This window comes from Microcaecilia unicolor, chromosome 5 (assembly GCF_901765095.1).
Source record: "Microcaecilia unicolor chromosome 5, aMicUni1.1, whole genome shotgun sequence".
In the NCBI taxonomy this organism is placed as follows: domain Eukaryota; kingdom Metazoa; phylum Chordata; class Amphibia; order Gymnophiona; family Siphonopidae; genus Microcaecilia; species Microcaecilia unicolor.
The window spans coordinates 267,569,740-267,591,113 of record NC_044035.1 but is presented as its reverse complement, the minus strand read 5'-3'; the positions used below and the strand labels follow the sequence as shown (position 1 = coordinate 267,591,113).

The 21,374-nt window shown below is 40.0% G+C and overlaps 1 protein-coding gene across 1 annotated transcript in view; it reads right to left on the bottom strand.

The window, feature by feature from the left end:
• The window catches only part of BBX (BBX high mobility group box domain containing), a 202,532-nt gene that overhangs the window by 52,471 nt on the left and 128,687 nt on the right, over positions 1-21,374 (bottom strand). Inside the window, exons 3-4 of the mRNA XM_030204171.1 lie at positions 17,182-17,352; positions 12,055-12,297 (exon numbers count right to left, since the gene is read on the bottom strand). Of these exons, the coding sequence (XP_030060031.1) occupies positions 12,055-12,297; positions 17,182-17,343 (405 nt within the window). The 5' untranslated portion in view covers positions 17,344-17,352. The remainder of the gene's footprint in view (positions 1-12,054; positions 12,298-17,181; positions 17,353-21,374) is intronic.

The window sequence follows — 21,374 nt, the reverse complement described above, 5'->3', positions numbered from 1 at the left end:
CAGTCCCATGTGGAATTATTCTGTTAATGAATTATTTTGCTTTCATTTCTATTTCAAAGCAACAACACAGTCACTGGTAATCAGAAAGGTGCCCAGAGGAAACAGTATGAGCAGAAATCAAGTTTAAGGAGGTAAGACAAATAAACCCTTAAGATATAATCTTGGAAGCATTTTCCACCAGAAATCTTGAGCTAATTCATGACAGCAATGGTGTTCTGGTCTTGTTGTATTCATCTTTTCATGAAGTATTCTCATATTATCATTTATCCTGGCTCTTTGCAGCCAGTGTTAATGACCAATTACAAGGAGGTCTCTGATATGAAAATAATTTTTCTCTGAGACTAGTCACAGACTAGAGACTGTAAATTAGCTGTGTTTAAGTAACCTTCCAAGCAATGTTGTTCTAGATGAACTATACATTTCCTTCCTTTGTCTGGTCATTGGAATTCTCTTGTGGCTCACAGACCGAGCTCCTGGAATAGTTTTACTGTGAATTACAGCACATGAGCCCTGAAAAGGTGGAGGATTCTTAAATTAAGAGCTGCTCCCGACTGCCAGCTCTGGTTTTCATCTACCACTGGTAGGATGCAGCTCTCAATACTACAGTAGGTTACAAATCAAGGTAAGGTACACACAAAAAGTAACACATATAAGTTTATCTTGTTGGGCAGACTGGATGGACCATGCAGGTCTTTTTCTGCTGTTATCTACTATGTTACCTTTGTTTATTCTCTCATTAGTCTACCAATTACATTGCTCCTGGATGCAACTGATTTGCAACAATTACTTTTTACTAGGCTAAAATAAAAGTAACCAAGCTAATACAGCACTTCATTTCTGAAAAAAAAATTCCATTCTGTAGCAAGTTCTTTAACACCTCCCCCCCCCAAACGACAAAAAAGCGAATGATACATACCTGTAGCAGGTGTTCTCCGAGGACAGCAGGCTGATTGTTCTCACCTACCCTCCCTCCTCCCCTTTGGAGTTGCGTTTTCCTCATTCCTTTGCTTGTCATTCAACTGAGCGGGAACGGTCGCGCATGGGCGGGAAGACGGCCGCACATGCGCGGTGGGCGTGCCCTGCGTGCGGGACCGCCCGCGAAGTTTTTGTTCCAGTTGGTGGGGGCTGCCGTGGACGTCAACCCAGTCGTGAGAACAAGCAGCCTGCTTGTCCTTGGAGAAAATCTACTTCTTGCATGCTTATCAGGTTTTTAGTTAAGTTCATCACCAGCATATACTGACCTAACTTAAGCCACAGTTCTCCCTTTTTGGCCCAATGGCCCAATGACTGACATAACCAAAAATTATGCTCTCCTGTGTGCCAAGGAAAAAGGAGCAGCTGCTATGCACTTATTTTTTTTTTATAAACAAAAGAACTAAGATTTTATTACATTACTTGTACACTAGGTTTCATTAATCTTAAAATTGTTTCCAGACAGATAAGATGTAGCTGGCTTAAGTGCTCACACTCCGCTGGGTATACTGTCCTAATTATATACATTGGTAATTAAGTGTTCAAATCTCTGGAGGATGGGGGACATGAATTAACATTTTAATAATAATAATATTAAACAGCTCTAAAGATTTCAGCCACCAAGCCCCATCAACTAGTTTGAGGAAACCAAACACAGGTCAAAAGATCAGATGTGAGCAGTTTTGGTAGTCAACTGGGTCCATGGTTTTTCATAACCTGTCAAATGTAGCTGAATGGGCTATTTTGGGGCTACATACAGATGCTACCTGTCAGTTCACATATTATCAAGATGGATCTGAATCCCCAGTGCAGCATTACATAAGTCCACTGGTTAATTATGTACAAAGCTGACAGTTACATTCCTCCCAACTGACTTTACTGGCAATACTCTTTCAGATCAGAATGCCTAACTTCTAAACACAAGCACTTAGCTGTGCAACTCCAGTAATCTGGAACCAACTAGAAAATTTAGGGTCGCCTCATTTTCTGTAAGCTTTTTTCAAGAGCCCAGTTACCAACTGAAGGAGCCACAGGCATCTGGTGGGTGAGGCCATCTTCTTGAATGTTCCCCGAGGTTCCATAAAGCTTTGGTGTCCCCAAAGAGAGGCGCAGCTGTGTAACATCATTCTTAAGCTCACCTGGAACAGCAAAAAAGCCAGCAACTCCCATGGCGCTCAACCGAAGGAGCATGCCAAAGGGGCATGTCTTGCCCCTTGGAGCACCAAGAAGTGACAAGGAGCCGTTACAATATTTGAAATAACGCTTGTTAAAGGGAGGAAGCGGAAGGTACAGGCCAAAGGTGTTGCAGCTGTAAGTATTCCCCTTCAGTGACCTCTGGATAAGCATGTTTCTTCAAATATTATAGACACTTCAGATCCGCCCATCTTATCTCCCTCTTTGGAAGGAGCTTCTATAAGCTCACCAAAGAAAAACACCTCCACCCATATCTAGCACCTCCTTATCTACTTCTCTCCAAGGCAAGTTCAGGATATTACTTAACAAGATATATGATCCATGGTTACTCGAAGTAAATCCATCATTAGTTCTCAGGTGCAGAAACTTTGTACCTTCACTCAGGAAACAGTAGAGAAGCTAGTAGAAGTTGATGTGAGATTTGCCTCAACTAATAACAAGCTCCAAGTTATGGAGCATCAAATTACTAAACTGCAGGCCATGGGAGTTACTGCTATTAAGGATAGCAGTTCAATCCATCTGGGGACAGAGACTGGAGAATTCTTTTCGATCTAGAAACCTCAGGTTTTGAAATTTCCTTATACTAGATTGCTTGCTTACTTCTGATTATTTGCGTAATAAATATTTTAAGGAGGTGCTACAAAATTCAACATCCAGAAGAGATAAATATTACTTATAGTTATATTTCTAGATGGTTTTGTGTGGAAAACTTCCACTGAGGGAGGCCTAGATACATTGGGAGGAGCTAGTCTTGATCATACTAATTTTTTGGAGAGTGCTAATGATATAATTGGTACCAGGGCTACACTCGTTACTTTTTCCACCGAAGAACAAAAGATTATGGTATTGAAGGCTATTTTAAAAATAAAGAGCTGCATTTCTGTGGTCAAAGGGTTCAGCTCTTTCCTGATGTGGCTCAAGCAACACAATTTAGAAAGAAACAATTTTTAGGTATGAAGTCTTAAGGTACCGGATTTGGGAGCCATTTTTTTTTTTAAGTTCCCAAGTTAAGTGCCTGATAGGATGGCAGAGGAAGAGTTTTGTTTTTTTTTGACCACGTTCAATTGGAAACTTTCTTGGAAAAATAATAAAAAGCGTGTCTAACTGTTAATATGGATAAGGTTTAAATGTTCTCAATAAATACTTCTTGATTAGTTCAGAATAGGTTCCTAACATTAGTTTGGTTTTCCTATTCTGTTAGATTGTTAGTATATTTTTTCTTAGGGCCCTGTTTACTAAGGCGTGCTATCGTTTTTAGCGCGTGCCAACGCTAGAGACACCCATATATTGCTATGGGTGCTCATCATTAGCACATGCTAATTTTTAGTGCATGCTAAAAACAATAGCTCGCCTATAGCGTAGCTTAATAAACAGAGCCCTTAATTTGATAACTTGGCTTTCTTGATGTGAGCTATAGCAACTTAGTTATTTTTCTTTAATAGCAGTGTAATTTCTTTGCATATTATTTATGTGCATACATTTTGAAACTTTAAACAATTTTTTTTAAAACCTTTGTTTTTTCAACTCCTTTATTTTAATGGGTTTTAACATTGACTCAGAGATCACCGAAGATAATGGTGTGTGAATTCTGATTATTTTAATATTTTAATGACACCTCAAGTATTAACACTTGTAAACAGAAAATGCTATCCATTTCAAGGTAATAAAACAAAAAGAAACCAAACAATGGAAGAAAAATGGAAATAGTTCACATTATCAACCCCAAAAGGGGCTATTCTGGTGTAGGGAAGAACCTACTTGTTTGTTATTCTGGAAATTTCTTCCAAAGGCTTTAAAGGTTATATATTTTATATGAGACTAATCATTCTGTACAGCGAGCACCCAAAATAGGAGAAAAAGCTACTATTGGCCCTGGAGGTGTTCTAGCTTCCAAAAAAATTTCTTAGATTAACTGGATCAAGAAAAACAAAAACAGTTTTATCCCCAAATTTAATTACACACTTACATGAAAACTGAAGGAAATATATTCCTCCCAGAGCCAAAACTTGAGGTTTAAAAGCCAGAAAGGCTTTTCTCCTCATACAACATTCTGGCAACAGGTCTACCAAAATGAATGGCCAGCAAACACAGACACCGTACAATTCCTCCAAGAATGGGATAACACATGTAAAACAATATTAGACACAATTGCCCCAATCCAAACCAGAACATCCCACAGGAAAAAATCAAACCCATGGTTCACCGAAGAGCTGAAAGAACTCAAAACGCAAGTCAGAAAACTAGAACGCGCTTGGAACAAAAAGAAAGATGAACCCACACTGAATGCATGGAAATCACTCCGGAGGAAATACAAATACACCATAAAACAGACGAAAAGACTACACTATAAAACTATGATTGGACCAAATTACAAAGACACGCACAAACTCTTCCACCTGGTAAATAAGCTGCTAGATACTACACCTGTTACAAACAATAACAAAGAAATACCAGGGGTCGACGACCTCGCGAAATACTTCAAAGAGAAAATCATACAACTACGACTCAGAATACCTACCAGCCCTACCGAATACACCACATTCCTGAACTACCTAGACCCTGAAGACGGAACATACCCAGCAGACAGGATCTGGACCGAATTCGAAGCACTGTCAGAAGACCTCATCCTTAAAACGCTTAATAAATTCGCCAAATCCCAATGCAAACTAGACATCTGCCCAAGCAACCTCATGAAATCAGCTCCTCAACAATTCATACTAGACTTAACGAACCACCTGAATTTCATGCTACAAAACGGACTTTTCCCAAAGGAAAAATCTTACTCACCCCAATACCCAAAGATACAAAGAAAAACGCTAGTGAAATAACTAACTACAGACCAGTTGCATCCATACCACTAATAACCAAAATAACAGAAGGAGTGGTAACCAAACAACTCACAAGTTATCTCGACAAGTTCTCAATACTGCATGACGCCCAATCAGGATTCCGTTCGAATCACAGCACAGAGACAGTACTAACTACCCTACTGACCAAATTTAAGCAACGGATCGCAACAGGCTCTAATATACTCCTCTTACAATTTGACATGTCAAGTGCCTTTGACATGGTTGACCACGGAATTCTATTACACATTCTTGAATATTTCGGCATCGGAGGCAATGTCCTAAATTGGTTCAAGGGGTTCTTAACCTCACGCTCATACCAAGTCACATCAAATTCAACCACATCTGCTGCATGGACACCTGAGTGCGGAGTACCGCAAGGATCTCCCCTTTCACCAACAATTTTCAACCTACTGATGACCCCACTAGCAAAACTTCTATCAAACCATAACCTTAACCCTTACATATATGCCGATGATGTAACGATATATATTCCTTTTAAACATAACATCAACGAAATCTCCAACGAAATCAACCAAAGTCTACACATCATGAACACTTGGGCAGATGCATTCAGACTGAAATTGAACGCAGAAAAAACTCAATGCCTCATACTAACCTCCCAATACAACACAACAAAATTTACCGCCATCAACACACCTAAACTAAACTTGCCAATTTCTGAAAATTTAAAAATCCTTGGAGTCACAATCGACCGCCACCTTACACTTGAGACTCACGCGAACAACACAACAAAAAAGATGTTCTTCTGCATGTGGAAGCTGAAAAGAATAAAACCATTATTTCCAAGATCTGTCTTCCGCAACCTGGTACAATCACTCGTACTAAGCCATCTGGATTACTGCAACTCATTATACGCAGGCTGCAAAGAACAAATAAAGAGAAAACTTCAGACAGCCCAGAATAAAGCAGCCAGACTCATCTTCGGAAAACCAAAATACGAAAGCGCAGCACCATTACGTGAGAAACTACACTGGCTCCCACTCAGGGAACGTGTCACCTTTAAAGTATGCACGTTAGTGCACAAAATCATTCACGGTGAAGCCCCTGCATATATGTCTGACTTGGTAGACTTGCCACCCAGAAATGCCAAAAAATCATCCAGAACCTTCCTCAACCTCCACTTCCCAAAATGCAAAGGCATAAATTATAAAGCACTACATGCATCAACCTTCACCTACAAGAGCACGCAACTTTGGAACGCACTGCCACGCGGCCTGAGAGCGGTCTATGAGTTGACAGACTTCCGCAAACGATTAAAGACCTACCTCTTTGAAAAAACATACCGCAAGGATTAAAACATATAAATCCCATATACATCATAATAATGCCTCAAGACATTACCTCACGTACTCCACTTCCCCATACTCTCTCCCACTCAACAATCTACCCACAGATAAAAACTCTCTACCCATCACTCTCTTGCTACTATTCGACCACCGTAGTAATTCCCCAACGACATATTCTATAGTTTCTACGCCCCAAAAGTGACCGATATAACTCTGTCTTCCTTAACTATTCACAATGTAACCATAATCGTAATGTAACAAACTGTATTTCCATTATTTACAATGTATTGTAAGCCACACTGAGCCCGCAAATAGGTGGGAAAATGTGGGATACAAATGCAACTAAATAAATAAAATAAATAAATAAATAAATAAATAAATAAATATGCATAGCCCTGGAAAGGTCATAAAATACACAAATTATTTCCACTTCAGGGATCAAACATTTTTGGATCAATTCTGATTTTTAGCATGAAGAAGTTGATAAAGATCTGTTTTTATTTCTTGTATGTTTACACTGCCTGCACTTTAAATTTGCATTCTTTTATGAGGTAATTTTAATTTTACATCAGTTCTGATGTTTAAGTACTACTGAAACCAGCTGGCAGTCAGGGACAATGCAAGCATATTAGGACAGGTATATTCAAAGCGCTTAGGGGCCCTTTTACAAAGCTGTGTAAGCGTCTACGTGCACCCAACACGCCAAAATGGAATTACCACCCGACTACCATGTGGCTCTTGTGGTAATTTTATTTTTGGCACGCATCCGATATGTGCATCCGAAAAATATATTTTATTTTCAGGCGTGTATAACGGACGCACGCCAAGAAGAATCTGGTGCGCGTAGGTCATTACCGCCTGGTTACTGCGAGAGTCTGTACTGCTAGGTCAATGGCTGGCGGTAAGGTCGCAGGCCCAAAATGGACACACGTCCATTTTCAGCAAACATTTTTTACAGGCACACTGAAAAATGGATCAAAGCGCGCCTAAAACCCACGTCTACACTACCGCAAGTAATTTTTCAGTGCACTTTGTAAAAGCACCCCTTAGACTTACAAAGTTCTATAGGTTACAATGAGGTGTATTTTCAAAGCACTTAGACTTACAAAGTTTCATACTAACCTATGGAACTCTAAGTCTAAGTGCTTTGAAAATGAGCCCCTAGGAAACTCTGTAAGTCCAAGTGCTTTGTTTGTTTGTTACATTTGTATCCCACATTTTCCCACCTATTTGTAGGCTCAATGTGGCTTACATAGTACCAGAGAGGCGTTTGCAGAGGCATTTGCAGACTCCGGTGTAAACAAATACAAAGCAATGTTGTGGTAAGATAAAGTACGTGACACAGCCACATTAGGAAATTGTACAATGGAAGAGTTGCGTTATGTCCATTATGTACTTTAGTTTCGTTGTGTTGCAGAGATCAGGCATTTATGGTGGATTGGTAGGGTATGCCTTTTTAAACAGGTTAGTTTTTAGTTTTTTCTGGACGTTTAAGGTGGTTGTACGTGGTTTTCAGGGCTTTTGGTAAAGCGTTCCACAGTTGTATGCCTATGTAGGAGAAATTGGATGCGTAAGTTGATTTGTATTTGAGTCCTTTGCAGCTTGGGTAGTGCAGATTTAGGTACGTTCATGTTGATTCGGATGTGTTTCTGGTTGGTAGGTCGATCAAGTCTGTCATGTATCCCGGGGCTTCGCTGTAGATAATTTTGTGGACCAGAGTGCAGATTTTGAAAGCAATGCATTCTTTGATTGGGAGCCAGTGTAGTTTTTCGCGGAGGGGTTTTGTGCTTTCAAATCGTGTTTTTCCGAAGATAAGCCTAGCTGCCGTGTTTTGAAAATGAGCTCCTAGGTGCTCTAAAAATTTCAGCCCTGTGCCCACAGGCCATGCCTCCCAGAATAATCCCTGTGAAAACGTGTAACTGTAAACCCCCTGGATTCTATAAAGGGTGCCCAAATATGCATGCGATCCAGAGTTGTGCACGCAACTAAATTAGTTAATGTGCCACTAACCAATGAATTGGCTTCTAACATTAATTGGCACTAATTTGGAGTTGAATATGCAACTGTCTAGGTGTGATTCTATGAAGAACCGCATCTAAATTCTCTTGCATGCAACCTAAAAGGGGATATAGCCATGGTAGGGGCAGGTCAGGGAATTCCAAAATGTTGTGTGCAGTGTTAGAGAATTTGGGGGCAGTGCGCCCAACTTGCATTCCAGGATTTATACCAGGTTTCAAGTTCTTGTGCCTTAAGCGCTATTCTATAAAGAGCGCTTAGCTTGGAGTGCTGTTTATAGAACAGTGCTGAGTGCAAATTTTTCCATGCACCTTTGGTGCCATTTATTAAATCCAGTCCCACATATTTAAATGCTAAACATTTTTAGTACACACCTAATGAGGGCAATTTCCAAAAGCCATCTACCTGAATAAGTGGATTATTTGGAAAGCCTCACTCCCCCTGTGTGTATAAAAGTACAGGCTGATGGTTCTTGTGAGTCTGTGTTCTTGGCACTATTGCTTTGCTTGCAGCTGCTCTTTGCTGCTCCCTTCCAAGCTGCTGCCCTAGGCAGCTTCCTAGTCTTTCCTAATGGCTGCGCTGACCCTGCTGGGAGCACTACATCAGTGATTTACCAGGATTAAGAAATGCTGAAATAATTAATATTAAATCTGGCCTGGAGAATGTAGAGCCAAAATCTTAACATAGCAGTACAGCAATCGGTGGCAGATTAGGCACCCTAGGATAAACACATATGCTTTATCCAAACTATGTAATTACAATACTGCATCTCAAAATTGTATCCAGAATGACTCCAATTTAACACAAATATTCACATGCTTCAAGATAGTCTTAAGATTAATGCTGCTACACATACTACCCAAAATTTGTAATATAGCTTCTACTGTGGAAGGCAGTGTTAGATCTTAGCAACCTGCAATTCTTTCCCTTACATTTTTTTTTGGAGGGGGGATTGTTGTTTAAATTGGGGGGGGGGGGGGTTAGACCGGGGGAAGAACACGCACACCCCTACAAAAACAAATCCCTTGCATGACTCAATCTATGCTGGACCTGCTCACAGTCAGCTGTTTTGACGAAGAATGCCTCCAACAGGAGGCAAATCACATTAAATCCATTGATAAATTGCAGGAGGCCATCATTAGCAAAATGGTCAATTACAATTGAGGTTTCTAGGGAATTGCATTTTGTGTCTGCACAAGTGAAACAAAAGAATGATGAACATGGCTATAAAGCACTGCTAACGAAGGACAAATGATTGGATTTACCATGAAACATCATCATTAATCCTGTGTCACAGTATCTAACAATACAGACCTGGTGCAAATGTGCAGAATGCAATGTGGTACAGAGAACAGAAACAAGTGCGAAAGGAGTGCCCCCATTGGGTAAGAAGTAGAAACACATCTGCTCTCCACTGCAGCTTCTCTTGGACAGGAGCACACTCTAAGAATGTCCCACGTAAATCCAACAGTGCACAGAGACTAGGTAATACGAAACTCCAAAGAGCCCACACAGTTACTACACTGGAAATAATGAGCAAAAGTGGAGATTTATTGGAACAAATAGTCAATGTAGCCATGTTTTGCCCTCAGGATTAATCAGGCATACCCTATTACTTTAGTAAGAACACTGGCTGCCTTTAAACTAATGTCCTTTGCAAATAAAGATCCATTATTCCGGTTTGCCTTTATTTCATTCAAACTTAATACGATGGCTTAGGTCTTCTCAGCATAACTGCCTTGTAGTTCCTTTATTTAGAATTATCCAATTGGACACAATTAGGAGCACATTATTTAGTGTTACAAGGCTTTTTCTAGAGCATGCTCTTCTTCCTCACCTTAATTTAGCATTCCTTCCAGAAATTCAAACCTGGGCTGAAAATGTTCCTGTTTCAGGACTCTTTTGGTCTATAACTCTTCATATATAATGTAGACATGCTACCTCCAACCTCTGCTGCCTGCTGGGGGATGTCTTAGGTGATGTGCCTGCTTGACTGGTCTCACCCTGAGGACTGTTTTTACCCTTCCCTGTCCTGCTATGAAGGTTGTAACTTTTATTTCCTTTCTTTTGATCTAGTTTAATTTGATGTATGTAAACCACTTAGAAGGGTTTCCATTGGGTGGTACATCAATATTAAACTTGAAACCTGGAAAAAAATCATAAGAGTGAAAGCACAAACATAAAAGCATACATGAGACTGGCCTTTGAAATTTGAAAATTATAGTCTTTGAACTGGTTTTGACTCAAATGGATAGTTTTCACTATTCATACATATGTAATCTTTTTATTCCAGTTATGATTTTTTAATGTATTACATTCACATGAAAATTATCACAGTGATAATGTCTTATGTATGCTTTTATATTGGTATTTTTGGTCTTGTGACAAAGCCTGAGAGTGAAATGTGGCCACATCAGGTATTTGTTTCAATATATCTTCACTTTTACTTCATGAAAACTCAAGTCATGCACTAAATCAAAACCATCACCGATACTTTCGACTTACCAGCTCACCACGTGTGCAAGAAATGTACTACTTCAGACTAATGAAAACTTCAGGTAAGGTTTATTTACCATTAGTTTTAAATCTAAGACTAGACTAATCACTCCAGCTCTGAAGAGCTGCCACTAATTCCATGCCTGAGATCAGTTTAAGATTTCTTTTTAGCTTTTAAAAGCACTGAATAAGCCTCAATATTCAAGGGATTGTTACCTGTTACACACCTCAAAGTGAGCTCTCTGAACCTCTCAAGAGAACCACCTCCAAATAACCTTCTTCACTTTAGCAGAGGGAACTAGTGAGAAGGCATTTTCACTTGTAAGATATAAACTGAAATATTATCCCTCAAGAACTGCATTTAGCAGGGGATTTATGGGGGCTGTTCAGGTCTATTTACCTCTGCTTTTTCACAATTTTATTTTATTTATTTATTTGGATTTATTTATTGCCTTTTAAAGGAATTCACTCAAGGCGGTAGATTGAACTTTGTTTCTAAGTATTTAACATTTTCTGAAGACAGAAAACACATCTGTCTACTTGTTTTATAGTATATACTTGTTTTATAGTATTATGTGTATAAAGTATTTTAAAGGTAACTAATTTAGTAGTAAACCTTTTAGTTTATTGTTTTGGTTTTACATTTTAATGTATAATTTTGTATTATGTCTTGGGCACTGAACGGGCAGCTATAAGACATTTAAACAGGACAGTGCACTAACTGGTTATATTTATTTTTTGGAATCTACTGCCAATGCCATTCATTCATGTTTTCAAGGTCACAAAAGATTTGCTTTTATAATTGCAATGGAGCAATTTATTAAAAAAAACAACAACTATGCATTGCTTACAGGTCTGCAGGTACTTTGTAGTACATGCCTGAAAAATCGCTTACCATTGGCATGGCAGCACTTTCTATCCAAGAGCCTGCAACCAAATTTTGCAAAGGAGGCAACCTATGGAATTCCCCTTTGAAAATTTGGGGGTCCAATTTAGCACCAAAGCCTTGTAGGGAGCTCAAAACTAGATCCCACACACTTTTTTTATCATCCTATTCTCTCTCCCACCTTTCTTGCAGCCCTATACTTTACTCTGCAAAAAGGTAATGCAATTTTCAGCTGCCATTACCAGTGTGCAAAAAATTATTTGAAAACAAGTGGACATTTTATTCATGATTTTTTTCACCACATTGTCCTCTCCTTGGCTTAAATGCTACATACCTCCTTGGCCATGTCAGTGTACTTCTGTTTCTCCTGCGGGTCCAGATAAGCCCACCAGTCTGCCAGGATCTTTGTAGCACCACGATTGTCTAGCCGGGGGTGTTCCTGTCGCACAAGAGAGCGGTGTCGTTTGCAGAATAAGAGGAAGGCGTTCATCGGCCTGCGAGCACGTTGCTCTGAAGACTCACCATCTTCTGTCTCATCGACATCCTGCTCTAGGCCATCTTCATCAAGAAGGTGAACCTGCAACCCCCAGATCATGGATGTTACTGGCATACTGCAAAATGGATATTACTGGCATACTGCAAAACTTATTCCGTATGCTAGAAAGACCAGGCTCAGGGCATCAAGGATGCCCACCTGACAAACACAGGGTACAATAAGGCTAATATTGTGAATCTTGTATATATTTGATGAACTTCAGTCATCTATAATTTGGTGACCTTTAACAGATGAGTGACCTAGTCTGTGAATGGAGACTATTTTGGTCTGTCCCCATTTTCTTAACTTACATCATAACGCGTTGAGCTACTTGCAGTACCAGCTAATATCATTTAAAACTGGCCCTGCAGGTACCAGACTACATCAGGACGGGTACGTCTAATCTGTGATGGCCTAAAATCCCTCTCCTTTAACAGAGTCACTTGGGCATCTTTGCTACTCATTTTGAACTTCCTACTCACCTATGCACAAACGTAGCACGTTAAAGTTTTATTGTTTACATTTAAGATTTTAAAATTTAATATGCAATGATTATTATGTGCTCATATCCAATGTTATGTCCCCAAGCATGTATTACACACTGTCCAGAAGGTTCTGCTGAGTATAAGGCCACGTTTGGAAAACAAAAGTGGAAGAAGACTTACATAAGAGATGATTGGCTGGAACAAATTACCCCATGAGCTGAGAAATTTATCAACTATTGAAGGCTTTTGTAAGGCTTTCAAAGACATATTGGGTTAATCTTGTAATAAAGGTGGTTAATAAAACCCAATAATAAAAATATTTTTAAGTGATGTTTGAGGTTTTACATATTTGTATTGTATCTGATTCTGTTTTTAGATTGCATATTATGTTTTTGCAAACCATCATGAACAGCTCTAGCCAACAAGAGGGTCTATGAAGTTTTTTTGTTTATTTTTAAATACCAGTAACGCCTCCCCTCCCATCTTGACTGCTAAACTTCAACCCTACCTGTTTTTTGCACAAAGGAAAAATGTATTCAATTAAAATGAATTTATTTACATCCCCCAACATCAGCATTTCACAAATCCAATGACTGTCCGGTTTTCCAAAGTGATGCTACAATCACCAATTTAAAAATCTAACTGATGAGCTGTGAAAGTCTTCACAAACTGAACTAAAAAAAGAAGCTAACCTTCTTAGTGAGCTACACAGTAAAAATATGTGTTTATTTAATCTGTCTGACATGCTTTTCATACATAGGGGTCAATGCACAAAGATGGTGCAGATGGTAGTGCACTGTTAACAAGACATCTGTACAGCCATTCAAAATGCATGGTTTGGATCAAGGTATCTTTCAAAGGTATCACCAAAACAGGGAAGATAGGATATCCTGATAGTGAGGTTGTAAGAGAGACCACAGTAGATCAGATGTCCTTAAAAAAAATTTCAGACAAAAGATTGCAAATTAACAGTTTCAACTATTCAGCAAGATGTAAACAGGAACAAAACAACATACTTTGAAATGTCTACATGCAAATGCCAGAAGCCTAAGAAATAGGATGGGAGAGTTAGAATATATTGAACTAAATGAAAAATTAGATATAATAGGCATCTCTGAGACCTGGTAGGAGGATAACCAGGGACACTGTCATACCAGGATACAAATTATACCGTAGTGATAGGGTGGATTGAATTGGTGGATCGGTAGCATTGCATGTTAAGGAGGGCCTGGAATCAAATAAATTGAAAATTCTGAAGGAAACAAAACACATCTTGGGATCCCTATGGATTGAAATTCCATCTGTAAAGGGAAAAAGGATAGTGATAGGAGTGTACTACCGTCCACCTGGCCAGGATGAACAGACGGATGTAGAAATGTTTATCAGAAATCAGGGAGGCTAACACTGGGCAACACAATAATAATGGGTGATTTCAATTACCCTGATATTGACTGGGTAAATGTAGCATCAGGGCATGCTAGGGAGGTAAAATTCCTTGACGAAATCACGGACTGCTTTATGGAGGAGCTAATACAGGAGCCAACAAGAGAAGGAAAAATTCTAGTCCTAGTCCTTAGTAGAGTGCATGATCTGGTGCAGGAGGTAATGGTGCTGGGGCCGCTTGATAACAGTGATCATAATATGATCAGAATTGATATTGGCTTTGGAGTAAGTAAACAAAGGAAATCCAATACGTTAGCATTTAACTTTCAAAAAGGAGACTATGATAAAATGAGAAGAACGGTGGGGAAAAAAACCAACAACCTTAAGATGAGCAGCTGCGAAGGTCAAAAATTTAGATCAAGTGTGGATGTTGTTCAAAAATACCCATCCTGGAAGCCCACTCCAAATATATTTTGGGGCTCATTTTCAAAGCACTTAGACTTACAAAGTTCCATAGTAACCTATGGAACTTTGTAAGTCTAAGTGCTTTGAAAATACACCTCTTTGTGTATTAAAAAAGGAGGAAGGAAGACCAAACGACAGCCGGCATGGTTAAAAAGTGAGGTGAAGGAAGCTATTATAGCTAAAAGAAAATCCTTCTGAAAATGGAAGAAGGAATCGACTGAAAACAATAAGAAACAACATAAGGATTGTCAAGTCAAATGCAAAGTGCTGATAAGAAGGCAAAGAGGGACTTTGAAAAAAAAGATTGCGCTGGAGGCAAAAACACATAGAGGCATATTTTCAAAGCACTTTGGGAGGCTAAGTTCCATAGGTTTCTATGGAACTTTGGGAGGCTAAGTGCTTTGAAAATGAGCCTGATAGTAAAACATTTTTTTAGGTATATTAAAAGCAAGAAACCAATAAAAGAATCAGTTGGACTGCTAGATGACCCGAGGGGTAAAAGGGGCACTCAGGGAAACAAGGCCATAGTGGAGAGATTAAATGAATTCTTTGCTCCGGTCTTCACCAAGGAAGATATGGGAGAGATACTGGTGCCAGAAATGGTATTCAAAGTTGACGAATCAGAGAAACTGAATGAAATCTCCATAAACCTGGAGGATGTAATGGTGCAATTTGACAAAATGAATAGTAGCAAATCCCCTGCACCGGATGGTATTCATCTCAGAGCACTGATAGAGTTGAAAAATGAACTTGCAGAACTATTGTTATTAATATGTAATTTATGTTTAAAATCAAACATGGTACCAGAAGACTGGAGGGTGGCCAATGTAATGCCAATTTTTAAAAAGGCCCCTAAAGTCGGTGCCAGGCAAAATGGTAGAGTATTATAAAGAACAAAATTATAAAGCATATTGAAAAGCATGGATTAATGAGACAAAGCCAACATGGATTTAGGGAAGGGAAATCTTGCCTCACTAATCTATTACATTTCTTTTGAAGAGATGAACAAACGTGGATAAAGGTGAGCCAGTCGATATTGTGTATCTGGATTTTCAAAAGGCATTTGACAGAGTACCTTATGAAAGATTCCAGAGGAAACTGGAGAGTCATCGAATAGGAGGTAGTGTCCTATTGTGGATTAAAAACTTGATAAAAGATAGAAAACAGAGAGTAGGGTTAAATGGTCAATATTTTCAATGGAGAAGGATGGATAGTGGGATTCCCTAGGGGCCTGTGCTGGGACCACTGCTTTTTAACATTTATAAATGATCTAGAGATGGGAGTAACAAGTACAGAAATTAAATTTGCTGACAACACAAAGTTATTCAAAGTTGATAAATCATAAGAGGATTGTGAAAAATTACAAGAGGACCTTACGAGACTGGGAGACTGGGCATCCAAATGGCAGATGACGTTTAATGTGAGCAAGTGCAAAGTGATGCATGTGGGAAAGAGGAACCTGAATTATAGCTACGTAATGCAAGGTTCCACATTAGGAGTCACTAACCACGAAAGGGATCTAGACGTCGTCGTTGATAATACGTTGAAACCCTCTGCTCAGTGTGCAGTAGCAGCTAAGAAAACAAATAGAATGTTAGGTATTATTAGGAAAGGAATGGAAAACAAAAATGAAGACGTTATAATGCCTTGGTATCGCTCCATGGTGCAACTGCACCTCGAATATTGTGTTTAATTCTGGTCACCGCATCTTAAAAAAGGTATAGTAGAATTAGGAAAGGTACAGAGAAGCATGAAAAAAAATGATAAAGGGAATAGGACTTCCCTATGAGAAAAGGCTAAAGCGGCTAGGGCTCTTCAGCTTGAAGAAAAGATGGTTGAGGGGAGATATGATACAGGTCTATAAAATATGAGTGGAGTGGAACAGGTAGACGTGAATCACTTGTTTACTCTTTCCAAAAATACTAGGACTAAAGGGTGCGCAATGAAGCTACAAAGTAGTAAATTTAAATCGAATTGGAGAAAATATTTCTCAATCAATGTATAATTAAACTATGGAATTCGTTGCCAGAGAATGTAGTAAAACCAGTTAACTTAGCAGGGTTTGAAAAAGGTTTGGATTGCTTCCTAAAGGAAAAATTCAGAGACTATTTTAAAAATGGACATGGGGGAAAAGCCACTGCTTATTTCTAGGATAAGTAGCACAAAATGTATTGTACTTTTTTGGGATCTTGCCAGGTACTTGTGACCTGGATTTGCCACTGTTGGAAACAGGATGCTGGGTTTGATGGACCTTCGGACTGTCCCAGTATGGCAATACTTATGTACTTATTCGGCACAGAACTCTATGCACATGCATCTGGTATGCTGCCCTGATTAGCATGCAATTCTGTGTGCTTCAAATTTAATTATGATTAGTTTACTGCATTGATGAGCAAATTAAGTGTTATGGTCAAATTAGAAGCTGTGTGCTCAGCCACAAACGCATGGTTTTCTGCATCAGCCCCACATTCAGGAACATGCTAGTAGAGCTAGCAATGCACACGATAGGAAATGGGCTTCTTCACATACTGAAGACTAAAAAACCCTCCTAATGATGGAACCGATGCAGATCCGTTTGCAAACCAGTCTTAACCTTGTCGAGGTCGTCGTCTTCCTCCTCCTCCTCCTCTTCTTCAGAGAAGTCAGGAACCTTCTTTGCAAGCAACGGGTGCCACTGCAAACACTTCCTCTTTGGTCGTTTCCCAGCCCCTTCGCCTTCTGTTGACTGATCCTTATTCCTAGTGCTGCCTTTCATTACTATAACCTGTAAGTAACACAAGATGAAACCACAGGAAGAAGTCACCTGGTGAATGGAACACAAGAGACACAGAAGTTTATCACATTCTCTACCATGATTAGTATTTTTTGGTGGGGGGCAGAGGTGTAGCTACAGGTGGGCCTGGGACCACCCCCACTTAGGACTCAGGCCCACCCAACAGTAGCACACATTTAGTGGTAGCTGGTGGGGATCCCAAGCTCCGCCAGCTGAAGACCTCCCCCTGATGGTGCTGAAAGCATTGCTCTCCACTTCAGCAGTCTGAGCTTCCTAAGCTGTTAATACCATCACCTGTGAATGCTCAATTTTCAGCGCATGCCTGCTGCCAAGATGAAGAGCAGTGTTTTCCCACTAGCTGAGATATTTTTTTTTAAGTTGGTGGGGGAGGGGGGAAGAACACTTGGTGCCCACCCACTTCTTGTCTAGGCCCACCCAAAATCTGCTGTCTAGCTGTGACCCTGGGGGGGTGGGGGGTAAGGGAAACAGGTGCTGAAAGACAGGATAGGGTTATACACCAAATGGAAGGGAGAAAAATGAAGACCAAGTCAGGCAGTCATGACTTCAGAAATAAGATATAAAATTATAGCTTTAGTTAAAATCTGTACCCAGGGGATGTAACCAACCACTATAGAAAGGAGGTGAAGAAGAGAGGAAAGGGGGCAGGACAGTGGCTTCCAGAATTTAGGACTAAAGCTTTATTTGGACACAAAACTTCAAAATACCATGATAAAGATTTCATCACATGATCAGTTTTAGGAGTCAGTAAGCACTCACCATTAGACATTACACTAAACTCTTTGGGGGGGGGGGGGGGGGGGAGAGAAGAGATACAAACAAAACCTGCACCATCATATGCCTGAATTTCTATTACTGATATGGGCCTCTCTTATCAGATGCATTTCATCTGTAAATTTGCACAAAATAGCTGGAAAACCTCACCAAAAAAATTTGGTGCTAGTCAACTAATCTACGATGTGCATCCTGCATAACAGTCACTACTAAACACTTCCTCTGCCTCCAAATTTCTCCCATTTTGGAGACAAAGCAGACAGAATCTTTTGCCATATCCCTTAAAACCACAACTCAGTATAAATTTAAAAACAGTGATGTTGAAATTTTCTTTAGTGAATATTGTTAAAGTTACTGGGATTACCAGAATTTCATGCAACAATGCTGATTGTTGAACTCATTAGGCAGCAGACTGCAATTCCTCATTCATCCACAGTATTTTTATATGAGAGGTCCTTTAGAGTGAAGAATTCTAAAGGTGGTGTGTTGAAAATTTTTGTGTTATTTTTTTAAAGTAATTTAAAAAAAATCTCTCTTCAAAATGGCATCTAGTTCTTCAATGCAACATCTATATTTTTAACACCACTTAAATGCAATCGCATGGTTTCACTTAACTGACAGCAAAATTGTTTACGGAGAGAACTTATGACATAGCATGTGCTGGGTCAAACCAAAAGTCCACGGAGACCAGCACCCCACCTCAAAGCCCACCAGTACTTAAGCTTAACATTTAATTCTGATCTAGAAATGTGTTAAAACACACTTTTTTTTACGGGAGAGTTTAAATTACGGACGTTATAAATTATAGTTTTTAATTTTCACCATCTCACAATAGTTTAAGGCGAGTAACAATCAAATATATACAGGCAGATTGATAACACTTGCAAAACATAATTCTGATCTATAACACAATCTACTGTCATACAACGGTAACGGAGTTCAAACATGCGTGGGATATGCATACAGAATGGATTCTCAGAAGCTTAGCTGAAATTGGGTGGCGGAGCAGTTGGGGGGAAGAGGGGGTGGTGGTTGGGAGGCGAGGATAGGGGAGGGCAGACTTATACGGTCTGTACCAGAGCCGGTGATGGGAGGCGGGAAATACTGCTGGGCAGACTTATATGGTCTGTGCCCTGAAAAGGACAGGTACAAATTCAAGGTAAGGTATACACATATGAGTTTGTCTTGGGCAGACTGGATGGACCATGCAGGTCTTTTTCTGCCGTCATCTACTATGTTACTATGTAACAGACACTCACATACACATGATGGTACATATCTTTGCCTAGTATAATTTATCACCCACCTCCTCCCATACAGGGCTGGTCTTAGCAATAGCGGGGCCCTGTGCAGACCACTTCAGTGGGGCCCTCTTCCCCTGCCTGCCACCGCTCTGCTCTGTCCCCCACATAGCCTCTTCCCTTACTTAGTCCCATCCCTGTTAACAAGTTTTTTAAAAATTTAGAAAAAAAAAACAACTAAAATCCACTCACTCCATACATTAACATGCATCCACTACGTTTCAGTAAAGAACGGCAGGCAGCAGCAGTGATTTTCATATCCCATCAGCCGCTGAACTCAGAACCTCCTCGCTGCTGCATCCCGCCCTTGAGGATGCAGGAAGTGACATCAAAAGGGGGCGGAATGCAGCAGCAAGGAGGCTCTGGGTTAAGCGGCCGATGGGATATGAAAATCACTGCCGCTGCCTGCTGCTCTCTACTGAAACACGGATGCACATTAAGGCATGAAACACGGATGCACATTAAGGCATGTGGCACGGAGGTGTTCAGAGACAAGGGGACAGATGGAACAGGGATACAGGGCCCATAGGAGCGCGATGCCCTGTGCGACCACCCCTGTCTAAGACTGGCCCTGCTCCGATAGCCATCATATAACATTTTGTCCTGTTTGCTACTACCTCATGCCTCAGCTAACGCTTGCAAGATTAATTTGTCTTCAAATTATGGCAGAAATCTTGAAGGTCTTATGGAAAGCACTGCTATGAAATGAGGGCGATAACATTTGAGGCCCAAAACACGAGAAAGCCCTTACACCTGCAGTGTGAAGGTGACTAGCAGACAAAGAAGGAAGCATGTATGTATTTTGGGAACTTACACCAAGTGGCCAACTAGACACAAGTACATGAAATAGTGAAGTTGGATGCTCAGCAAACAATCCACAGGCAGCTTTGAATACAATTAGAACCTTGTATTCTATTTATATTCATCTGGTAACCAGTGAAGCTGCGTCACTACTGGGATAATATGCTCAATTTTTGACCTCCTGATCCAAGCTGTGTTGTGGTGCTCTGCAGCAATTGTTGACCCCAGCAGGCCACATAGAATCAAGTTACAGTAGTTGATATAAAGCATTACCACTGCTTGGAAAATAGCATCAAAGTCATCTTCACTCAAGAAAGGCCGTAGGTGTTGCATTTTTATAACATGCAGTACGCACAACCTCATTAAGATGTGGATGCATGGTCAGTTACTGATCTAATATTACTCACAAATAAACTCTTTCCTTACTGCAATTTCAATAAAAGTTATTTGGAACATTGAAAGGGGTATAAAGGACTTGTCTTGAGCTCAGTGACAAACCATTTGCTGCCATACAACTTGCCACATCAAACAGGAAGAAAACGATCTCTGTAGTGTGGGTTCCCTCTTTTAGGACAATGGTGCATAAATTATTAAGTCATCAGCATAAAAATTAAACAAAATAATGTGAGCACATATATCACATAACAGGCACAAGAAAATATTGGGCTGGATTTAGTAAATGGCGCTCAAAATTTGGCACTCCCCCTCCCCCCAAAATCAGCATTGTGATTCTATGAAATGCACGTGTCCATTATAGAATTGCGTTTAGCACTGATTCCCGCACTTAACTGTAGGTGCCACATGTCCACCTGCTGAAATCTAGTATAAATGCCTGCATCCAAGTTAGGCAAGCTGAGGCCACAATCTAGAATTCCACGTGCAACTTTTCAGAATGCCCCTGACATGCCCCCTTTTGAGTTACACCTACTAGTAGAGTTAGGCACCATACCTTATAGAATAAAGCGTAGCCAGATGCGTGTCAACACCAATAATTGGCTATTAGCATGCGAATTGGCTCGTAACTCAATTTTGTGCAAGCATCTTGGGTGTGCTTTCTGGACACCATATATAGAATCTGGGGGATTAGGTACAAGAACAGAAGCAACATAAACTAACTAG